At 35.0% G+C, this 22,779-nt stretch overlaps 1 protein-coding gene across 3 annotated transcripts in view; it reads right to left on the reverse strand.

The window, feature by feature from the left end:
* Window positions 1-236: 236 nt before the first annotated feature.
* The window catches only part of CPNE8 (copine 8), a 76,406-nt gene continuing 53,863 nt past the window's right edge, over window positions 237-22,779 (reverse strand). The window contains exons 13-20 of one of the 3 annotated variants that reach the window (XM_063396845.1): window positions 21,534-21,595; window positions 17,647-17,693; window positions 16,835-17,016; window positions 14,830-14,957; window positions 11,177-11,279; window positions 8,495-8,552; window positions 5,653-5,726; window positions 237-2,202 (exon numbers count right to left, since the gene is read on the reverse strand). In XM_063396845.1, the coding sequence (XP_063252915.1) occupies window positions 2,014-2,202; window positions 5,653-5,726; window positions 8,495-8,552; window positions 11,177-11,279; window positions 14,830-14,957; window positions 16,835-17,016; window positions 17,647-17,693; window positions 21,534-21,595 (843 nt within the window). In that variant the 3' untranslated portion in view covers window positions 237-2,013. Of the gene's footprint in view, window positions 2,203-5,652; window positions 5,727-8,494; window positions 8,553-11,176; window positions 11,280-14,829; window positions 14,958-16,834; window positions 17,017-17,646; window positions 17,694-21,533; window positions 21,703-22,779 lie in introns of those variants that run through there. The other 2 variants (XM_063396846.1, XR_010080304.1) reach the window with 2 other exon arrangements.

Consider the following 22,779-nt stretch of genomic DNA (forward strand, 5'->3'; position numbering starts at 1 on the left):
ATTAGAGCTAATAAATTATTCTCAACTGAGTAAGTGTTTTCTGGCCTTCGAGTGATATGTTGAAAACATGGCCCACAAATGGACCACTGGGAACCAACACAAAAAACAGCATAAAGATTTGTGCAATCAAATGAAACAACAGGAACATGCTACAACTTCAGTTTTTTCAAAAGTGCCAACACTGTCCATACAAAAATAAGTGTAAAAGATAAAAGGATAACACCACCACCATATAATAGATTTAAACTTACTCTTTATGATGCACTTTCATCAAAATTTGTAGTTGCCAAGTATCAAATTTCACTCATGCAACATCTATCCACTAAGAAATACATATTTTGGTGAGAAAATTAAAGTCCATATTTATGTAAAAACTTTCAACATAAAAATAAAACAAGATTTTTTTCTTTTACCAAAAAAAGATTTTTTTGTTTTTGTTTACAGAATAATTATTTGGAAAATGTAATTTCCCACATGAAATAGTTAAAGGAAGTTAAATATATTTAAAAATGGAAGATTCTGCATTTACATAGTTATATGCCATTAATATTGAAGATATGCTTTCTGGCAAAAAACTTCTCATGCTTAAAAAAATGCACCTTAGTTTTATACTGTACATTACAACACACAGTAGTAAGAAACAGAATTATTAAACAGGTTATATGCAAAGAAAAAGGTTACGTATACAAGACAATTACAACTGTGACAAAAAAATTAAAATATTCAGTTTAAACAGTATTTGAAGGCAATTCACAATCATTTCAGGAGTTTTGTGAAATTTAAGGCCATTAGTTCTAAATAAAATGTATCTGACACAAATTCACAAAACTGTGTATTTTTGTACAAAATATACATGCAAAACCATTTTATAATTATATACGAACAGGCATATAATAAATTTTTTGGGTAGTTCTGTACACAAAATTTTGCACAAAGCAACATAGTTGTGCAATTTTTAAACCAGTTCATTAACTTTTATTATTCATGCACCCTGAATGGAAATGTGATTAAATGACAATATTAAACCTAAATATTAAGAGTCAGCATCCCTTTGAATGGGCAATCTAGACAAAAAAAAAAAAAAGTAAGATTTTAAATTTTTAAATTTTAAAATGGTCCATTATAAAACATCTGCTTTAATCACTTCAAGAGACATTTCTGGTGCAAAATTTCCAGTGCTTTAAGGAATGCATGATATGATTTAACGATCTCAGTGAGTCAACTATAATACTCTGATAGTTCTGGATTGAGGTAATTTTCTTTAATTAATTATAGCAAGTAACTATTCTAATTTGTTTCAGTAGTTAGTTTAAAAAACTGTAAACTTAGATAAACTTAGAAACTGGAGAATCTCTGAAAAAATACACATTACCTCCCCCTCAAAGGCTGGAGTTTGTTATAAGTCATATGCAATTATGTTACTCACATTTAGGAGTTGAAATTTTCAATACATGAGATGAATGGATTACTGAGCACTGATTGAAGCACTTCAGTTACTTTAAAACACATAGATACATTTGTCCTTTTCTTAGCTTTCATTTGTATTTGCCTGGACAAACATTCAAAGAGATATTGCTTCTCCTGTTATCTTGTGACAAACTATTGCAAGCTAGAAGACATGTAAGTCAATATTCCAAACTTTTATTCTTAAGAATAGTTATAAAAGTACTGAAATTTAAAAATAGTAACATGTAAACATTGATAGAGAGTAATAGCATTCCTATACATTTATATATACACACAGTATTCAGAGAGGACCCAATCTTCTAAATTGAAAACCTGACTTGTGCTTTCCCCCCTCCAATAAATACATCAAAAAAAGTAGGGTGTTTGGATTAAAAAAAAAAGTCTCCGAACATCAACATCTTACTCTTAGCATTTAAAAGCTTTCCAGTTGCTCATGCAACTATAGGAGAATTTTGGTATGTGAAGAGAACTTTTCCAGCTCCAGAAAGTTATCAGAAGCTCCTGCTGCATCCAGAGATTTGTGATAAATGCTGAACACTCGAGCAGTCATATCTGAGTCTGCAGCACGTGAATCGGGGGCGTGTAGGGTGGTGGTGCAGGCGATGGCTTTATTCCTCTGACTCTCATGTAGGACAGGAACTGCTCTGGGATTTCAGCTAGCACATCTTTAGCAAGCCTTGCCATGCTTAGCACGTGGTTTCCACTTCTGTCAATGTAATCTCGGAATGGCACGAACTACAAAACAGAAGAGATGCTCACCCAGGCCATTATGCAGACACAGAATACAGCTTACAACATAAAAATAAGAAAGCTTAACCTAGAGAGTTAGAATACTTGAATATGTTACCTTATACAGTTTTAATGTACATATACATATGTTGCATTTATGTTATGTATTTTAAAAATATATAACACAAATGTATCTCAATTTTTATAGAAGTGCCCTCTAATAGAACTAGTGTAATGCTTTCACTTGGGTGAACCCCTTCACATGAGCCATGGCTAGCTCAGATTGCTGATGACATCCTTGACTCACATATTTGGGTTGTCTCACAACCCTTTCCATGCACGAAGGTAATTCTGTCTCAGAAAGCCATTCTTATATTCCCTGCTCCTGGGGCCACCCACCAGGCTGCCTCCACTCTGGCACTTGGTGCATAATTTTTTTTTTACCTCTGAAGTTAAAAAAACAGAAAGGATGACCTTAAATTTTTGACCATTTTGCATTATACCTAGTAGAACTATGAACCATCCAAACACTTTTAATATGACACTAACAAATGCACAAAGAAGCTAAGCAAAAAGGATTGGATCAAAAAATAACTTATGTGATATCCAGATGTTCAGTGCCTAAATCAGTTACCTGCCCAGCCCTGGGTTGGATTTTGTAATACTTAATGAGAATCTTGGGCTACTGGAATACAAAAAAGAAGCAATCCAGGCTCCTTGATTTTTTTCCTTGTGTAAATGTACATGTAGTCTGAGTTAAAGAACATGTGTCCCATCCTAACAGATCACCTTACCTATTACTGCAGACATCAAATCTCAGACCACTGTTCTGTAACAAAGTGGGGCTACTTGAACAGTGTAATTGTTGAAATGCAGTTCTACAATACAGATGGCCTGATTTAGCTCTTTTTCACCTCTCCCCACACTGCAGAGATGTCAGAAGAGCTGGAGGAACAATGGGCAGGTAAGCAAACCTAGAGGTGTACAAGGACAGCTAACACAGAGATGGCAGAGGAATAGAACGAGAATATAAGAGAAACCAAAGGGAAACTGATGGAACCTCAAATGCTTTTTCTATAATTTAAGAGTTTAATTAAAAAGGCTCATATGCAAAATTCTCAGGAGAAACAACAGGTGCATCACTAGAAGTAAATATTCTCCTAAAATGTATTAAATAGAAAAAGGGTAAGAAAAGAGCAGAAATTGAATAAAACTGAGGAAGAATTTGTACACATGTAATAAAGAGTACACAATACACTAGTATACATACTAGTGAGGAGGAAATAGAGAAGAACTTTACATGAGTTGCAGTCAGTAGTAACTATAGCCCATACAATGATTCACTGTTAACAGAAAAACTTTTCCTATACTAATTTAATCAACATATTTCACAATACTGTTAGAACTAATAGCTATTTTCACCAGTTAATTTTAACACAAAAAGGTATAAACTTTTTATATTTGAATAGTTAGTTTTATAAAGGCAAATCAGTTTTAGCCTGCTAGACACAAAATAAAGATCAAACCAAACTTTGAGGGTTTGACAGAATCCCTTTTTCTTTAGTTAGTTAGGCTATAAAGTGTTTGTTAGCATTTCGACAGAAAAAGAGCACAAAATAATACTGTCTTCAGGTAATTCAATATGGTATGGGGCAACATTCTGATTAAAATATATTAGTATTAAATAGATGTTTTATTATGTTCTGATATACAGTGAATTCCCAAGAAATACAAAAGGGTATTCATCACAATTTTTTTAAATTTTTCAGCATATTTTAGTAATCTCTGACACAAAGCGTTTTCACAAATCTTGTTTATAACATGTTGGAAGTCTATCCATTTATGCTCTTCAAAACTTTTTGGGCTGCTGTTACTAGAGAAATTATGTTGCTTATATTTAAATGCATTTAAACATAAGTGTAATGCATGCCAGAGATACCTGAATTAGCTTTAAAAAACCTGACATGGCACACAGGCTTTGCAGAAGTACTACCTGGGGTGCACCCCACACACTGCTCTGGTGAAAGCACTGACATCTGCAGAACAAGAGATTACAGACAGCCCCTCTCCAGCCCAACAGGGACACCAAGAAACACCATCAAGGCTTTAAAAAATGAGAAACAATTTCTTATCTCCTGTTCAGCTGTCTTACATCATCCTACATCATCCTTACTTTTAAAACTATCTGACAACAATGACCAAAGAAACCAGCATGTTTTACGCTTCTAAGAGTTTTTGTATCTCACTTTCCCATCAGTTTTTCTCTCTGTATGTTGCAAAAATGAAAAAACTGTCTTTCTCAACTATTAGAATTCAGGAATTCATGACTTTCTTTAATGTATATCCATGAAGAGTGTAAGGGTAATTTAATTTCTGTCACCTTATGCTCATTTCTGATCTCCATTAAAAAAAATAGAGAGGGAATTTTTATGTAGTATGAAAGAAGACTGAAGAAGACTAAAAAAAATCTGATCATTTTCATTTCCATATATTTATGTAGCTTTATTTTTGCATTTTAATAAAACCAAACTATAAAATCAGGTGCCAAATAAGTGTTTTGAACACATCCTTGGACTGAAATATTACATCCAAAAGCAGCTATCAATCAATCCTTCAACATTCACATGTCAGTATTTGTAACATTAAACATTTTGAAAAGTTTCAGTTTCTGCAGATATAAACAGAAAATAAAGAAACATATTCCAAAGTTCATCTGCTGCTATCTGATCTTAATTATCATGCACTATGAGCTATTGGTATGGCTCAGTTATTCTCCTTCTATACATAGTCTACTAAACAACAATATAAAAATCCAGCCAGTGTGGAAGAGAAATAAGTGAAAATAAGTAAGAGGAAAAATAAGTGAACACTATGAAGTTTGACAAATAAGAGAAATAAAGGAGGAAGAAATGGCAGATTTAAGGTAAGGTTTGAATGTAAGGATGCCTGTCAGTGTTTAAGAGGCATTTGGACAATGCCTTTTTTAACATGCTCTAACTTTTAGTCAGCCCTGTACTAAAGTGGCCAGGCAGTTGCACAAGGTGTCTGTTGTAGGTCTCTTCCAACTTTAAATACTCTATTTTATAAATGTATTCAGCCACTACCAGGAATATATGGCTTCCATGTAAGATTTACTATTAGACAGATACCATTTTTTCTAGAAACATCATGTTTCTCCAAATTTTCAATAGCTAGCTCTTCTCCATGGCTGTATAACACCAAGACTTTGTAAGTGTCCTGCCAGTTGGGGGCCATTTCCTAACAAATGCAGATCCACTACTATGTGTTATAAAAAGGCTTAGAGATATCACAGGGGATTTCTGAGCTTGTTATAAACACCTCAAGACAAAGTATGTCAGTGCCAAGGTAAAACGAAAGGTAGGAATATAGATAGAAATGAGAATTCAAAACAAAGAGGAACAGTAAAATCTATTTATGATATATTTTCTTTCTCACCTGTACAATGTCTCTTTCTGCAAATCTTCCTCTTGAAGAAATCCTCACTACATCCCCATCCAGTTCTTCCATAGCTTAAAAAAACCAAACAAAAAAACCACCTATGAGTTCAGGTACACAACAAAATCATCTTACTGAGAAAAATTTCAGAGAACTTACACTTTTGAGCAATAAAACCAACAACTCCTCTTTAGGTAACTCTGTTAAGATCATTAGCATCAGAAAATATATGATGTTTTGTAACTGTTTTGCACTTTCTCATCGTGACAATACATACTTTTATATTTACTGTCACCTTCAGAAAAGAACAGACTATGACAAAGTTTTTATCCTTTAATCTCTCAAAACAGCAAGTATATCTGTTTTTTTAAGACAATATATATACATACTTTCAGAGATGGAGAAAAATTCATCTTCAGCAGCTATTGTTGCTGAAGATATCAGAGGATACAGCACAAAGAGGTAATAACTCACATTCACACTGAAAAAGCAGTATCTTCTAATGCTAAGGAATGAAGAGCCCTTTAAAAATTATTACATTTATTGGGCAATTCTTCTTGTATCTTCTGAGCAGAATACAGGAAAGCTCTGTTGTCCAGATACCTGGAAGCTATTCTAGGTACAAAGATGTACCTGTTTTCTCGTCAGTGTTAAAATGGATGGATTTGGGATCTCAGATTATTGCTCAGACGTTGGATCTGCAATTCTACAAACCTCCTTTCAGTGTACACTATCAAAACCAAAACATCTCAGCTCCTCAGGGGTTTATGAACTGGGCTGAATTCACTGAAACCAGCATATCAAAACCCAGCTCTTCTGAAGCAAAAACTAGAAAGTATAAATGACACTATCAGGAGCCAAGTTGAACAGAGTATACTTGTTCAAAGAAACAAATCAGTACATCTGCATGTTGCCTGATGATGCTGTTACAAAAATGTATATGTGCTCAAACTAGGAGCATGAACAAGTATTCGAAGGAGTTCCACAAAAAAATTTCCAAAATAGACATAAAGCACATCCTGCCCAGGAAATTCCAACCTAAAAACAGTATTCAGGGAAGTATCATATTTGCTTAGTCTGCTCTTAACATTCTCTAGGAAAACTACCCATGGCCATGTCAGATACAGAATACTGGGCAAAAATGCTCCCTTTGTGACCTGTTGTAGTCACATCCTCACATCCTTTAAGTAAAGCTCAGCCCAAGTGTCATCTGCCCAAGCTTCAGACTTTTAAGAAACCCTCTGGTATCCCCCAGGGGCTGGGAGATCTAGGGAGCAGGGAGATCTGAAGAGGAGCAGCTTGGTGTCTCTGCAGCAGAACTGAAGCCTCAGGGGCACCTGAATGTCCAGACAGTGCCTAAACTGTCACCTCCTGCAGACACCTCCTGCAGACACCCTGCTTCAGCACCCACTGCAGACACCCTGCTTCAGCACCCACTGCAGACACCCTGCTTCAGCACCCACTGCAGACACCCTGCTTCAGCACCCACTGCAGACACGGGGTCTGTCGTTTATTCCAGAAGGAATTTCTGCAGATGGAAGTAATCTCTGTCCTCTTGGGCACTGAGGGACTACAGACTTGGCATCCACCTAGTGAGTGAATCTCACTGAGGCAGTACACGCCAGGATTGTGGCTCCAAAGATGGAACCTGCATCCTGCAGTACAAACAGAATCCCAGCTTCAGGAAAGGGGGAGGGATGACAACCCAAGAACACGTCCTGAATGAGAAAGGGAGCCCGGGAAATCCAAGGACTAGACAAAGGGAGAAAGGGAAAATGCAATGGAGGGGCGAGAGAATGGTAAGTAACAGGACCATGCTGGAATTCTCAGGAGTAAAAATGAAGTTTATAAATTTCCATCATATGCATTTATGAATATAAACTGTCTTTTCTCACTGATTATGGCATGCAATCATCTGAAGTGTAAGTGTTCACCTGGACAGTTTCTTCATGGAAGAAGATACTTAAAATTTTAACTGATATACCATTTGTTAAACAGCATACGAATAATGCTTGTAATAAAATAAAACAAATTTTAAATAAAACATTTTTGTCTTATTTTGTCCTCTTTTTTCCCACATTTAGAGTATTTGTACAAAAATGAATAGGTACAGTCATTAGTCAACACTAAACATCCGTGGTAGTAGTACTAAGTATATTTCATGTACAATAGAAGGCATACTGTCTAACCAGATATGCTAGAATTAAAAAGAAAGGATTTAGGACTTTGAGGAACAGACACACACAATGTCTACACTTCATAGTGCAGTGATACATACTTAAAAAATTAATATAAATAATGGAAGCAGCTTAGTTATTGCAACAGAGAATGGTGTTCCAGAATATCATAGAAAGAATATGTAAATAGCCTGGTAATTTCTCTCCTGCTGTAATATTCTGTCGATGCTGCTGCACGGTAGGGCTCACTCCTGTTACCAAGTGAAATCCTGTTTAATCCATATCACCTCAAATGCATTAATTTTTCTCAAGATTTTATTACTGCAATAAGATCAATATTTCCAGTCAACTGACACTTCATGAGGCATCTAAATATTTGTGTTGAAGAAATTTAACATTTCTTGAGTATATTTATTTTACTGTAAATGCTGAGCCCCCATATGGTTCTGACTTGAACAGAGAGCCTGAGGGGCTACACAGCTCCACATGGTAGCTTGTAATCACACTGAGTTACCAATCAATCAATGCAGCTGGAAATGCCAACAGCACTCACTCCTCACTTCATAGTAATGTTCTTTTAAAACCCAATATTTGTTTGAAAAGCCACACATTACTAAAATTTCAGCAAATATAAAAAAAATCAGAAAAAACACTAGAACACTTACCATCAAACTCTGCTGGTCCTACCCCCACTATAATTATGGACATTGGAAGTTTTGATGCCTTCAAAAGAAGAAGAAAGAGAGGTTTAACACATTACATAACCTCTGCCAATAATATGAGATCTGAGAAAAAAGTGAACAAAAAACCACACAGAAATTATGTTTTAAAGAACAATTCTTTGCCCCTAAAAAGTTGAGTGGTGTAAATTGTCTGCTTAAGTGGCACAAAGCATCTTGGATGAAGATAGAAATGATTATTTTATTTTTTCATTACCAAGTTTTTGAATCATATAGGATGCTAATTAACAACAACAAACTATGTTAGCATTTAATAATAATATGACAACTAAGAGGACAAATTTATCTTAGAAACTTTTGTAAGCTGACAGTAATTGCAAATATGTACCTAATAACAGTCTGACATGTATTTAAATGTGCTTTGCTGTTTCTTGATATTACACAGCTGCTTGCAACTATGGGACACTATTTTGTATGTTGATCTTACGCCGATTTTTAAAAGACAATAAATAATATATTTGAGAAATATGTATATTACATTAATGAAATTTTACTTTAGTCAATCATCCATGCCACAGACAAGCAAGATACAGAACTGGCCTGTGGTAAGATTTTTAATTTTATCTTTTTCATTCAAAGACTATATCTGGCTTTACCTGAATAAACTCTGTGAAATATTTAAAATTACAAAGACCCTATCTTAAATATTGGACTCTCCTGCCCTGTAGCATCAGTTTACAAAAATAATGTGAATCTGCCTCTGATGAAGTTATCAACTAAAACCAAAGAACATTCAGAAAATGTCAGGGTTGACAACTTACTGAGATAATTCTGATCACTCTGTTGCTTATTGAGATATTCTGATAAACTGTAAAATGTCTACAGTCACTTTAAACAGGAGTATACACTGGTCAAAAAAATCACAGATGTACACACCTTCTGATCTCTTAGAACAGAACCTTCTGCTTTTTAGATGTTTTCTAAAATGTTATTTCTTGATTGTAAAGGAAGTATCCTTTAAAGAGATTCCTACTCACACAGACATAGAATTATGTGATACAATGAAATATGAAACAGTAAGCGGCAAGGACAGCATAAAGACAAAGAGTTAAACTTTTGCTTGTAAACTTAAGTGTTGGCATTTCCTGAATGACAGCATAACCTTTAAGCAGTTTGGTAAAACAGAATGTGTCTGACATATTTGCTGTAATGAGAAAGATGCCTAAAAGCACAATTAATGTTAAAAATAAAAATACACTTTGAGTTTTTATACACATCAAGTTGCTTGGACATCATTGCCCTTTTTAGTATTATGGATATTATTAAGACTGAAAAAACTGCTATTGAATAGCATTTAATTAGTTCTGTCATGGTATACTGTGCTCATGTATCCAGAAATATGCAGAAAAATGAAGGCCTCTTCATAAAAAAACAAGACAGCAAATATTCCCAAACTTACACTTATTCCAAGCTAACAACACATCTGCTGTGCTTCCATTGTTGTAGACTAACAGTCATTATTCCTTGAAATGAACTATTACCGAAAACAAGGTTTTTCTGTATGTCTTAGTGGCAAATGAATTAATCTTACAAGGTATCAGCTGACTGCACTTGCTGGTCTCTTATGCACAGACTTCACATGGAAGGGTGAGTCAGAATCAAGAGCTGCTTGCTCTTTTTTTCTCCACTGAGCCTTTTGTCACCTAAAAGCAGCTCATCTAAAAGAAATTATGTTTCAAACTTTTAGGCTGGGCTAGAGAATTAATTTCCAAGTTTATTATTTCACAGATTCTGTGCACGTGCTGCAGGCTGGCACTCGAGGGCATCCTGCTCCCCAGTGAAAGGCAGAACATTTTCAGAACATGGGGCAGTATTTTCATGAGCACCCCATAAATTGCAATAGCATCAAATCTCTACAGGAGGTACTTCAAAACTATGCCACCTAATTCTACACCATTCACTTGGACATGATGCTAAAGTACTTTAATGTAGGCTTTTCAACTCATCCCTTTGCTGTTAACTAGATCCACTGTGGTATGTTAAAAACTATCGCTAGAGATCTTTTCCAACCATGTCTAGGAGTGTTTCTGTGTGTACTTTCATCTGAAATCTCCCACAGGCAAAAACACAATAGAACCTGCTCATAACGTAGAATATTATCTATACACATAGCAGTTTTGAAGAGAAAAATACTGAAAATAATGTAGAAACTAAGAAATAAGGAACTTACAGAGTTTTAGGGGACTGTTTTGAGGGAAATCAGATGATTGGTATGCTTGCTATTCAGGATCAGAAAGTTGGGGACAGTTTTTAAAAAGTGTGGGGATCAAAGCTGTCTGCAATGATGAGAAAGACAGAAAAGAGTTTACTATGCAAAAGTGCATGGTGGGATGTGCATGAGGAAGAAGGAGGCAAGAAGCTGATGAGGAAAATCATACAAATATACAGTGTTAGAGAGAAGAGTATCATTCACCACAGAACACTATCTAATTAGATTAAGATCAACTTCTGCTTTCTTTTCATATTTATGCATAAAAACCTTTTCCTGTTTGGTAAAAAAGGGTACTGATGGAACAACTCTAGCACCTGAAGTATTAATCCATTCACTTTATTGCCTAAAATAAGAATTTCTAGAAATATAATTTCAACACTTTCAGTAAAACTTACATTCACTATGGATTCTTTTGTCTGAGCCATATCAGATATAACTCCATCTGTAATAATGAGAAGAACAAAATACTGGGAGCCATCTTTTACTGAAGCAGCATACCTAAGGGAAGAAAAACCAACATTGTAATAGTAAAAAAATAAAACCCTTTATAAAAGGAATTAATATGAAAACAAGCTGTATTTGTAAAATTTGACTACCAAGGACTAACAAACATAACACAGTGAATTTCAAAAGTAAAGATATTCATTACTAAACTGGTCATTCTTCTTTTAAATGAGAATAATGAAAAAACATAACTAATACAATATTGATAATCTGCATATGTTGCATCAGTGAAAAATGAGAACTGCACCACTACCAAAAGGAGCATGGACAGAATGTGCTTTATAGAACCATGAGACATTAGGAAGCCTAAGTTGTTTAACAGGTATTACCTATGGGGTACATAGCTTTGTATGAAGGGTATACATGAATACTGAATGGATGGGCTTTTAGCACAAATAAAACTTAACAGGAATCACCATGTTGCATATTTTTCTCTTTTTGTGTTTTTCTTTTTTGTTTGGTTTCTTTTTTGGGGGGGGGGGTGTTGGTTTTTGGTGGTTTTGTTTGTTTGTTTGTTTGGGGGTTGTTTTTTGTGGGTTTTTTTTTGTTGTTGTTTTGCTTGTTTGTTTGTTTTTGTCTTACAAATCCAGGTTACTTATTGTTGACCATGATTGCAGATTTACAGTTCACATTTATGTGCATGTTTGTAAAATGGCTGAACATGTACCCTGCAACCCTGGCTTAGATATTAATTTCTTTACACCACCTACAGATGTCTTTTCCTTCAAGAGTCAAGCTTCCCCTTGAGCTGTACAGGAATGTAAGATAAAATACACCCAGTGCCATTCCCATCTCAAATGAAAGACTCAACAAGCAACCACTCTTTGAAAATGAGCAGCTTTTGAAGGTTTGCAGAGCCCTGAAAGAGACTGAGTCCAAACGGTCTCGCTAAATCCTATGGCCTGAACAGAAGAACTTTTTTTGTGGGAAGCTGTTTGCTGCTTCACAGCCACTACAGTTCCCACTTTTATGAAGGCTCTTGGTGCTGTGAAGAAGTCAAAATGTAAAACCTTGTGCAGTGAGTTGTATAGAGAACAGTAAAAGAAAAAAGTTAGTTGCCACAGGAATACTTTTGAACATATGCTGAAATATCTACTATGACTGTCAAAGAACTCACTATTTTTTTGGTCACTGAACATGAAAGGCCTGGTTCACTGAATAGAGTATGTTCAGTGATGGCCATGATGCTTGTATATGCTTATAAAATTCTCTGATGATAACAGTGCACTGGCAAACAAGTTCTTCTGATAAATATAATGCTGCAGTCACAACAGTTATGAGAGTTTGGAGAAAGTCCCAACTAACTTACAGAACCTCACCATCTTCCACTCTCTCCTAAGGATCCAGATGGGTAAAGAAGCCATACAAGCAGTGAACCTGTTGGATACCCCCTATTTGCATGCTGGCAGTAGGGACTGATAGTTAAATATTGAGATTAGCAAGACCTACCATGGAAGGCATTTTCATTGCCATGCAGAGACTTCTTTTATCTTACTTCTCCACAATGCTTATAAACTTTTCAATGATGATTGCATTGACAAGGTGTGATGAGAGTGTAAAATAAACATTATTAACCTACCCGAGCACTTAACACTGTCTACATACCTACACTGAAGAAACGGAACAGAAATCTGGTTATTTCAAAATTTTCACAGACTAAAACGTCCCAAAGTCTTTTGCAAGAAAGATCTTATATGAGGAGGGGAGATGAGATAGGACACTAAGTTGAATCTGGTGTAATTTAAATAACTCCCTAACTGGGGAAAGGATAAAAAAATCATTATCTGCCCAAAGAGTTTCCAAAGAATACCAAGATCACAACAGGATAGTAATATCTGACATTGTTTAAAGAGATTTCATCAGAGGCATTCTTTTAAGTAGGAGGGATATGGAAAGAAGAATTTCTTTGAGGCTGAAGGTAGGTTCAAAGAGTAATGCAGGGCAGTGTCTATGCGAGTCACGAGAATAATCCAGAAATTGAACTTTGAAGGAAAATGGTGTTACTGAGAACAGGACTGATACATAGATTACTCTAGCCATGATCATACAGTAGAAATCCTTGTGAAGACATTGTAATGCAGTATGATTTGCTACCAGGAGGAGCTCCCAAAGTTTGCAACAACTTGATATTTAGACAAAAGTTCAGTGGAAAAACTACTAATACTGGTGGGACAGTCTTCTGTTATTGTGCAAAAATTGGCAAATATTCCTGAAAAACAACTGGTGAGAAAAAGATTTTATTCCAATGCTTTGGTAACACTTGAACAAAAATTTCAATTTTTGTAATGAAAAACAGGCTTGAGATAAATTGCCAAGTTCTGAGCCGGGCATCTCAGCTGCTATGACCAGTTCTGAAGAAAGAGCCAGAAAAATTGTTGGATTAGATTTCCAGATAATGTGGCTAATGCAGACAGTGAGTGTCACATATATGGAAAAATGCCTACGAAGATATCATGTCAAAGGAAAGATTAAAGGAGACAGCTACTCTCAGATGACAAGCAATGTAATATACATGTACAGAATTTTAACGGTATGATCTGAAGACAAAACAACTAACCCTAATGATAAATACCTGAAATCAGCTATCTAGCCATGCTAGGGGCAAAGAAAATTATTTGCTGCACAGAATTTGGAAATTATTTTCTGCTGGTCTGTAGAACTAACAACAGCAAACCAGATAGTATACAAATATGTCTTGCTATTAAAATTATCTATTTTGCAAGCTCATAAATAAAACATTACCAGTACAGTGATTTACATATCTCTACTTATTTATTTTGTAACCAGTGGTACATTGTGTCTATAAATAAAATAAAATCTGTTCAGCAAATCACCTAAGCCATATCACTTTCCTATATAAATTCATGGAGGTATTATACTGCCAAGGTCTTGAGCTCAAGATTATAGGTCAAGATCTTGTCTGCCAAAATAAGGCAACATTATCCTTCTTAAGAAACTTCTATAAACACAGGAAGGTTTTTGCTTTGAGGAGTTAGATGAGGTGTTGCATAACAGCACCATGGCTCCCCAGTGGTGACAGCTGTATCACTGCCTTGAAAGTACCACTACCAGCTGGGAATTGTTGGCATAGAGAGACCTGGAAGATTTTGTTCATGTTTGGGACATTTAGATATTAGAGAAACTATATATACACCTAAAAGTTTCAATATTTGTAAATTGTGATTTTGATATTTATAAAAATTTTTGATAGATGCATGTATTTTCTGTGACGCAATAATTCTGTGCTCTAAAGGACAAAAAAGGAATATGACATGACAAAAATTTTCTTTCCTTATGATTTCTGCTAAGATTTTGACTCAGCCTGGTCAACTGGATCATTTGTATTTCTTTTTAATGAGCAATTAAATTCTGCATAATACCAGTATATGGTCTTTAAACCTACCCAAAGTCACAAGGTAATCATGGGACTGAACAAACAAAACAACTGTTAATAAACACCTTTCTCTGTAACTGTCAGCCTTTTATATGTAGTAGTTGTTCTGACACAAAGAAGTTTCTGCACAGAACCTGTTGTGATGCTTACCTGGCTACATGATTAATTACAGGAGCAAAGTTTGTTGGTCCATAAAGCTGCACAGATTTTAGACTCCTGTAATATGCCTCCATTACACCATCAATTCCATGGCAGTATGGATTTTGAGAGTTTCCATTCTAATGAAAACAAGAGATGATTAATCACTATAAGTAATAATGAAGTAAAAATTATGTAGGTTAATGAACACTACCCAGTGTACATTTTTAAAAGGTCCTAAGCAAGGATCTATTCAGAGAGTTTACTACAATGTCCTTGTCTGCTTGTGAGTGTTAACTGCTGAGGTAAGGAGGTTCTACCAGCCTCAGCAGTCTGAACCACTAGAACTGGCTCCTAGACATACATACCAATTTTAGTGTAATTAAACACTCCTTCAAACATACAACAGTAGCAGGCACTTCCCTGTGTGGGTTTAAGGTATGAATCAGAGGTCAGATGTAAATGTTTAGGAAGCACAGTTCAGGCTCAATGATTTATTCTTTTGAAAATGTGAAAAAAAGAAATGGTAGCCAAATCTTGAGGTTCATACATTTTTAAGAGTGCAAGGTAAACAATTAACTTTTCAGTGTTTTGGCCCAATATTTCTGAATTGAAAAAAAAATTGACGCGGTATAAATAAATGAGGAAAGAAATTTACTCTTTGGGAGCCCACAAAATGGCTGGTACTGTAAATTTTAGGGTAGGCATTTTACTACCTATCTCCAAAATGATTCTTTAATGAGGATACCTACTTACAGAAGGCAATACAAACATAAAAGCAGAATTCCAGACAAATGTCAAGCCATGGAAATGATCTATGTAAGCTTCAAAACCATTCAAATTATCCTACTCTCCTTCATATGTCAACACCTCGTTGGCTTCGTGTGCCAGTACCTCATTCTGAGGTAAAGTATACTTGCCTGGGAATCTATAAAACCAAAGGAGATTTTTGACAGAATTTGTTTAACACATTAAAAGAGATATCTAAAACACTGCTTAGCATTACATGGGAGATGCCTGCATATGTTTATAGATGGAGGAAGGAAATATACACACATATATGTATGCATATGATGCTTTTTCTTCTGTAATTTATGAGCCATCGTGATATATTTAACATAATTAATTTTAGAAAGACCCTTAAAACTGAAAGATGTATCAATATATTTGAACTTGCTATACAAAGCCCAAAGTCTGCAATTTAAATGAGTATTTGCAATTGCACCTGTTTAAAATGACTATCTATGTGGAAAACCTTTCCCTGAGGTAAGATATGTTGCACTCTTTTTCTGGCACAGGCTGACAGAAGAAACACAAATCTACAGTCACCAACCTTCTGCCATGTCTTTGAGGCTATCTGATTATAACTCCCTTGATATACCTGCCTTTGCTGATAACTTTATCCTACTCTGAGAAGAACAAAAACCTCAAAATAAGCAAGTAGATAAAATATCAACAATAATTACAGGCATCAGCTGTACCAGATCAACCTTTCTGGCAAATCCCGGTAGACTTTGGGCTTGCAATTTAACTGACCCATGGACCAATCTCAGATCTCAACTGAGATCTCTTTTATCAACTCATCTTTTAGTCCACTTAGATATCTCTGTGTCTCTGAACTAGGAGCTGGTAAAGATAGAGATCCCAGAAAATGAGACAGAATAAAAATAATAATGAAGTATTATCTGGGAACATGATTCATTTGCTTCTTTAGAGAGTCTGAAATCTTTAAAGCATTTGTTTCTCAAGATGCTACAGCCAAGGTTAAAGATTATTACTTTTCTTTATTACAATTTTTGGCCTACAGGGACTTGACTACAGATTTCTCTCCATAACTTCAAGTGAAGTAACTTTACTATGATTAAAAGTTTTTTGAAACAACTATTTAGAGTTAGCACAGATGACTTAGCACATTCTCCATTCTTTACTTGTCCAGTAACTGCTTAAGACTACAACCTTAACTCCCAAAATTCTGCTGTAATAAAGAAATTTTAAAAATATATATTTATTTACTTACCAGTGCAAATTCATGTGATACTCTTCCATCTGGAGGAAGTCTAGCTCCAAAACCTAGAGCTGGGAACATTTTATCACTATCATAGTCCTGAATTATTTCACCAACAGCTCTCAGTGCCATGCCATAAGCATTCAGCTGATAGGGATTCATGTAGTGAAGTGAAGTTGGCTGTGAAGGGTTACCTGTTAAAACAAGGATCAGATTTACTTTAAAGCTGAATCATGTCAGAATTTTCTCTCTTAAGAAGTTGCATCAGGTGAAAATGCAGTGTTCTGAATAAATTTTAAAAGTTGTAATTTTTTGGTAGTTCTAAATAGATTTTAGCAGAAGTTGCTGTATTTCAGCATTGAAAGAGCAGCCAGAAACTTACAGATTTGTGCAATTTATACACTTTTAAGGCAAAATTTACAGAAGTATTATGACCTTCTGAAAGCAGCTTTGGAGTAGGATCACAACTTATTTCTGCTTCACCCCACTTCAGTCTTGCTCTTCCTGGAACTATTTGGCCCTTCTCAATGGGTTCCTCTAAGTTTTCTGCCAGCAGTTATAAAGTCCAAATAATAACAATAATTAAAAACTACAGATATTTTCAAACAGCTTCTGGCTATTAAATTTTATATGTAGCTTTTCCAACTTTTATCTGTTCTGTTTGTCCTGCTTTCCTAGACAAGGAATTGGCCTCTCATCTGTTGCTCAGCAAATTGGGATCTCGAGTCCAGGTGGTGCCAGCTGAATACTGTTGCAAACACACATATGTTCACTTAAAAGGAACACAGCACAAACACACACAAGATATTTATTTTTATTCTTACCGTTGGAGGCTGTGAAATCAATAGCGACCGTGAAATTGATTTGGGTTCTGCCGGAAAAAGCAAACACAAATTTTATAAATAGTTGTACTGCTGTATAGAAAAATAAACAAGAGACAGTAACATCATTTGTGGACAAACTGTAGGACACTGACTTTCTAATAGAGGAAATAAACACTGAAAATACTCTTATATAAGATTCAAGCTAAGGGTTACACAACACTAACTTATTAACACGCTGAAAACAGTTACTTGACTCCATCATGCTTTTTTAAATTAAAAAACCTAAATAATCATTAATAGGAACTTAACTGCCATAAATATTATTAAATCCTTTTAACAGTAAAACTGATTTTTTTCTTGGACATACTTTAACCCTGGTCATGCAAGATGTCCTCTCCCAACTGAGGTGGAATAACAGCAATGTGCCTTCTGGATTCAGTGCTGCACAGATCACTACTACTTTGCCATAATTAATTAATATAGAAATACATGATCTACTTAAAAGTGGACAGGTGATTTTACCCTATATTCCTGTATACCACAAGAAATGAAGTATCTTAAAAGGAACAATAATCCTCACCTCACAGCCACAGAGAGAACAAAGCAAAACCTGTCATAGTTTAATAGGAGTTCCATCAGTACTGATATACATAAGGGAACGAATTAAGCCTGAATATAGTTTTTGACTAGGCTTGATTAGGGTTTTTTAAACAGTACATTGGAAGGAATCATGCCGTTCCCCCTGTGGCTTCAGAATGACAACCAGCTGGTCTGTCAGCAGCGGGGGGAGCAGTTGAAGGTTTGAGGACCACTTACTGCACAGAACTCTGCAACAGAGCTGTCACAGCAACTAATTCTACCAAGAGGCTGCATCCTCTCCATGGCATCTAAACCCCCAGTGTGACTTATAATTTCCCCTTTGCAGATGCTTGTTGAGCCAAATTGTTATATTGCTGTAACAACATACGGAAGATTTTGCAGATAAAGTCTCTTCAAGATCTTCCTCTTACATAGTTTTATTACTTCTTGATAGTCTCCAAGGATACAAGAAACACATGGCACAGCTTCCAAAATACCTAGTTATGGCAGCCCTTGCTTTGAACAAGCAAACAGTGAACAGCAAACATGCCTCCCATCACAGTGGATAGTGTACTGCCTGGATTAAAACAGCTGCCATGAAAGGAAATGGAAATTTCCCTTTTGACCATCAACAATTCAATACAGTTCAGATAAAAATATGTGTCCAAATCCTTTTGGATCCAAAAAATGTATGGGTGTTCATTTCTAAAGACCTAGATGAAGGTAAGGCTTTTAACATGATGGAGAAAAACATTTCCTCTTATCTTCCACTAAACTGGGACAGAAGAGATGACGAGATATTACAGCTGCAAAAGGATTTAGCTCCTGAATTTTACTGGTTTACAAATAACTAGCTCACTACATGTTTCAGTAAGTCAAACAGACTAGAAACTTCTGCAAAGAAATATCTTCTCAGTCCACTAAGTCTCAGAGCTTTGTGGCTTCTGGTCTTCCTTCCATACAAAAAAAAAATAGAGTAGACACTAAAATAGGTTTGACAGTCATTCCTGTAAATTCAATTGCATTCCTTTCCAAGACTGTATCGCTTACATTGTTGAACTTATTCATATATTTGGAGGTGTTTTGATAGGAATATGTTACTAACTGGGGCTGTATTAAGCAGCAGGAGAAATGTAATTTTGAAATATACATTATTTTTAGCACAACATACATGCTTTAAATGTGGGAAGGTCGGTGTGGCAAAATGAGAGATTAAGTATCAAGGTGTAAAGAAAAACCAGCCATTAAGATGGGGCTATTTGATGTAACATTCAGATGCAAAAGAGACATCTTTCTCTTTTCTGCCATACTGCTATAAAATCCAGTCTTATGGAGTAAAAGGGAATCTGAGTTATGGACAAACCTCGATTTCATTCTTCAAAGTTCTTTCAGGAAGCAACAGTCATATAGATGATACTGGTAATGGAATATGCCAATTAAACAGATGCAGACTCAAAACATAAATGAAATCAATACTGTAATCATAATTTGTTAAAGCTGTCAAGATTTCCATGACATCTGCATTAATTCTAAACACCTCAAATGAATTACAATGAATGTTTTGAACATTAAGTATTTTATAAGCACCCATTTATGGAAGAACAAATATGTTATTGTGCCTATTGCAGAATCAGTGCTTTCTACCTCTTGCCTATCCAAATGGAAGAAAAACAGGGAACTTAAACCAGTTTTTGAGGACACGATGGGAAAACAGACTGATTAATGAAAAAATCTTCTCTTTCCCCTTCCTTCAAATATTTGTCAACTGGACTTTAACTGATATGTAGTAATATTAAATGAGACAAACAGAGGAGAGGAGAAGCCTAGAAAATAACTCTGAGTCTGAGCCTCCTTGTCATGTTTACATAACTGCATATGTTGCAGAAAGAAAGGTAAGATTTTATACAAATACTTCTACAGTTTTCACTGGCATGTACATAGAAATAATTGTATGAATCACTAAAAAAATTCTGTATAAAATAAGTATTACTGCTCATACTTTTAAACACTGAGCATTCTACTGATTTTTTTTTTGTAAAAAGAGCAGAAAAAATTTTAAGTGGAATTTATTAATATCACAAATCTTCTTTGACTTGCAGTTAATGAGATATATACAAAACATCAGTAAGAACAACACAATATTACTGTATTCAAAATTTATGTGATTTTTCTCAAGAATGTAGATAATTAGGTTTATTAACTTGTATTAAGGAGGAATGTGATAGACCACCCTGAAAAGATTACATAAGCAGCCCCTATATAATTTTCTTTTCAGTTTTAGACAGTCAATTCCTCAGTTCCTCATACCTGCTCTTTCTGTAGAGATGAATTTTGAATGAATGGGGAACAGAACAGTCATGGCATATTTGTACAGCACAGTTCAAAGGAAACAGCTGCACCAGAGGCAAGACTGTTTCTCCATGATTGTGCATACACAGACTTCAATCAATAGAAATTTCTGGCAAACATGGATGGATGGGCATTTCCAACTACTGTCAAAGTCAACAACAGGAATGTAGGACTGCCACTGCTGGGACCAAAGCTTTATATAGCTACTGTCAAAACACAGCACAGACTTCTTTTTTATTTGTACTGAACTCTGGTTGAAGTCATAAAAAAAAAAAAAAAAAAAAAAAAAAAAAAAAAAAAAAAAAAAAAGGGGGCTTGTTTCTTCACAGGTAATCAAAGCTCTAAAAAACATGTGGAATGTATACTCAGACATTATGCCCTAAAAGTCCAAAAGTAAGTGCCTAGGAATGCACAAGAAGTTTCCATTTATTTTAGAGAAGTATAGTGTTCTGGCAGGGACATTAAGAGCCAGGAATTTTTCAGATTTGGTCACATTTCCAGACATCTTCTAGGGTAAGACATTTGATACTTCTGTCTCTACTTCTCTTTAGAAAAAATGATGATAAATGAGAAATCTAACACGTTAAAATTTTTAATTAGTATTGCAAAAATGCCTTTGAAGGGGAAAAGCTCTAAGTAAATACCAGTATTAAATACACCAAATCTCAGTACAATCGGAAGAAATAGATAGCATTTTAATAATTTAATAACATCTAGATGATTCCCTTTTGTGTAATCAAATTTTCTCTGGCTGATCAGAGGTCACTCTTGCTCAGTGTTTTAGTATCAACTCCAATTCCAATAGTATAAGCAAAATTCCATAATTTAGTAACTATGTGCATGCTTTATGTAGGAAAGTACAGCCCCTAAAATGAGGAAATAATAAAGCTCCTTACAGATGCTACTGAGAGCCATAAAGAAATTGTGAAAACAAGAAAGGTTTGTTGCTAATCACATACCCGCCTTTAATATAGTCAAGGAATGAAACTTCTGTTTCAATTAGGAAGGAAAGCAATGTTACCTGAAAGCAAATAAAAGAGAGTCAGACATGAATTGTGTGTTTCCCAGTTGAACAAGTAGACACATAAGCACAATGTTTTTCAAGCTCTGTCCTTAGGATGTAATTTCCTACAGTATTAAGGGAAAAAAGAAGATTAAAAAAGATATTAAATAATTTCAGTAGGCAGCTCTTGAAAGGGAACAGACAGATTGAGAAGTCTATAATTGCCTTTTTTTTTTAATTTAAGAGAAGGTAAGGGGCAAAAGATTGTATTCCAGAGCAGGTTACCACATATATGTTTTCTGATTTCTGTGTACTACACCTACAATTGAAGATTACAGGGTAGATGATAATGAATCTATTCTATGAGCAGTTTAACACTGTCTGAAGAACTCAATTACAAGTATTTATGTAATTACTCATCTCACATTAAAGGCGGTACTGAGTATTAATGCAAGCCTAGAATCCAAAAATCTAGTGAAGTATACACATATAGGAAATATATATATATTTCAAAGTAGTATATGTGTATATATATGTATACACATCTATCTATCTATATATAGATATACATAAATGCAACAGAAAGAAATTTCAGCAGTCCCAGATTTTATAATTTAGAAATGGCAGAGATCCAAAACACAGAGTGACCTGAAGGTGTTACTGGCATTTTCAGCACTCAAGTCACAGAGGTATAAACTCCAGTGGAAAAGATCCAGCACTTAAGATCTTCATATATTGCACAATATTTATGAAGCAAAGAATTAAAATTATTCTGATTTTATTTATACAAATTCTCTCATTATATAAGTGCAGCAGGCAGTCAGTGAAAATTGCTTAAGTAACTACTCAGAGCAAATCCATGAATAAAGATACAAGGAATAAAAAGGGAATGGAAGTCTATCACAGAATTTTGTGTCCACTTGCAGCAAAATATAAAAACTGAAAATACTGCTATGTTGTAAACTTAGACTCAGAATGAGATTACAGGTAGTAATTCTGGCTTCTATCATATTTCTTTATCACAGTTCTATGTGACTGAATGATTAAGCTTAAAATCACCAAATCACCCTTCTAGCTGAGAACAGAAGACCATATAACAATGCTCTCCCAGGCTATCAGTAGCACAGCCTTGCAAAAAAGACCAAAATTTCTATGCTTTTTGCCACTGGACACAATAATATTAATGGTTGATGTGTTCTTAC

This window comes from Prinia subflava, chromosome 4, assembly GCF_021018805.1.
Source record: "Prinia subflava isolate CZ2003 ecotype Zambia chromosome 4, Cam_Psub_1.2, whole genome shotgun sequence".
Taxonomy (NCBI): Eukaryota; Metazoa; Chordata; class Aves; order Passeriformes; family Cisticolidae; genus Prinia; species Prinia subflava.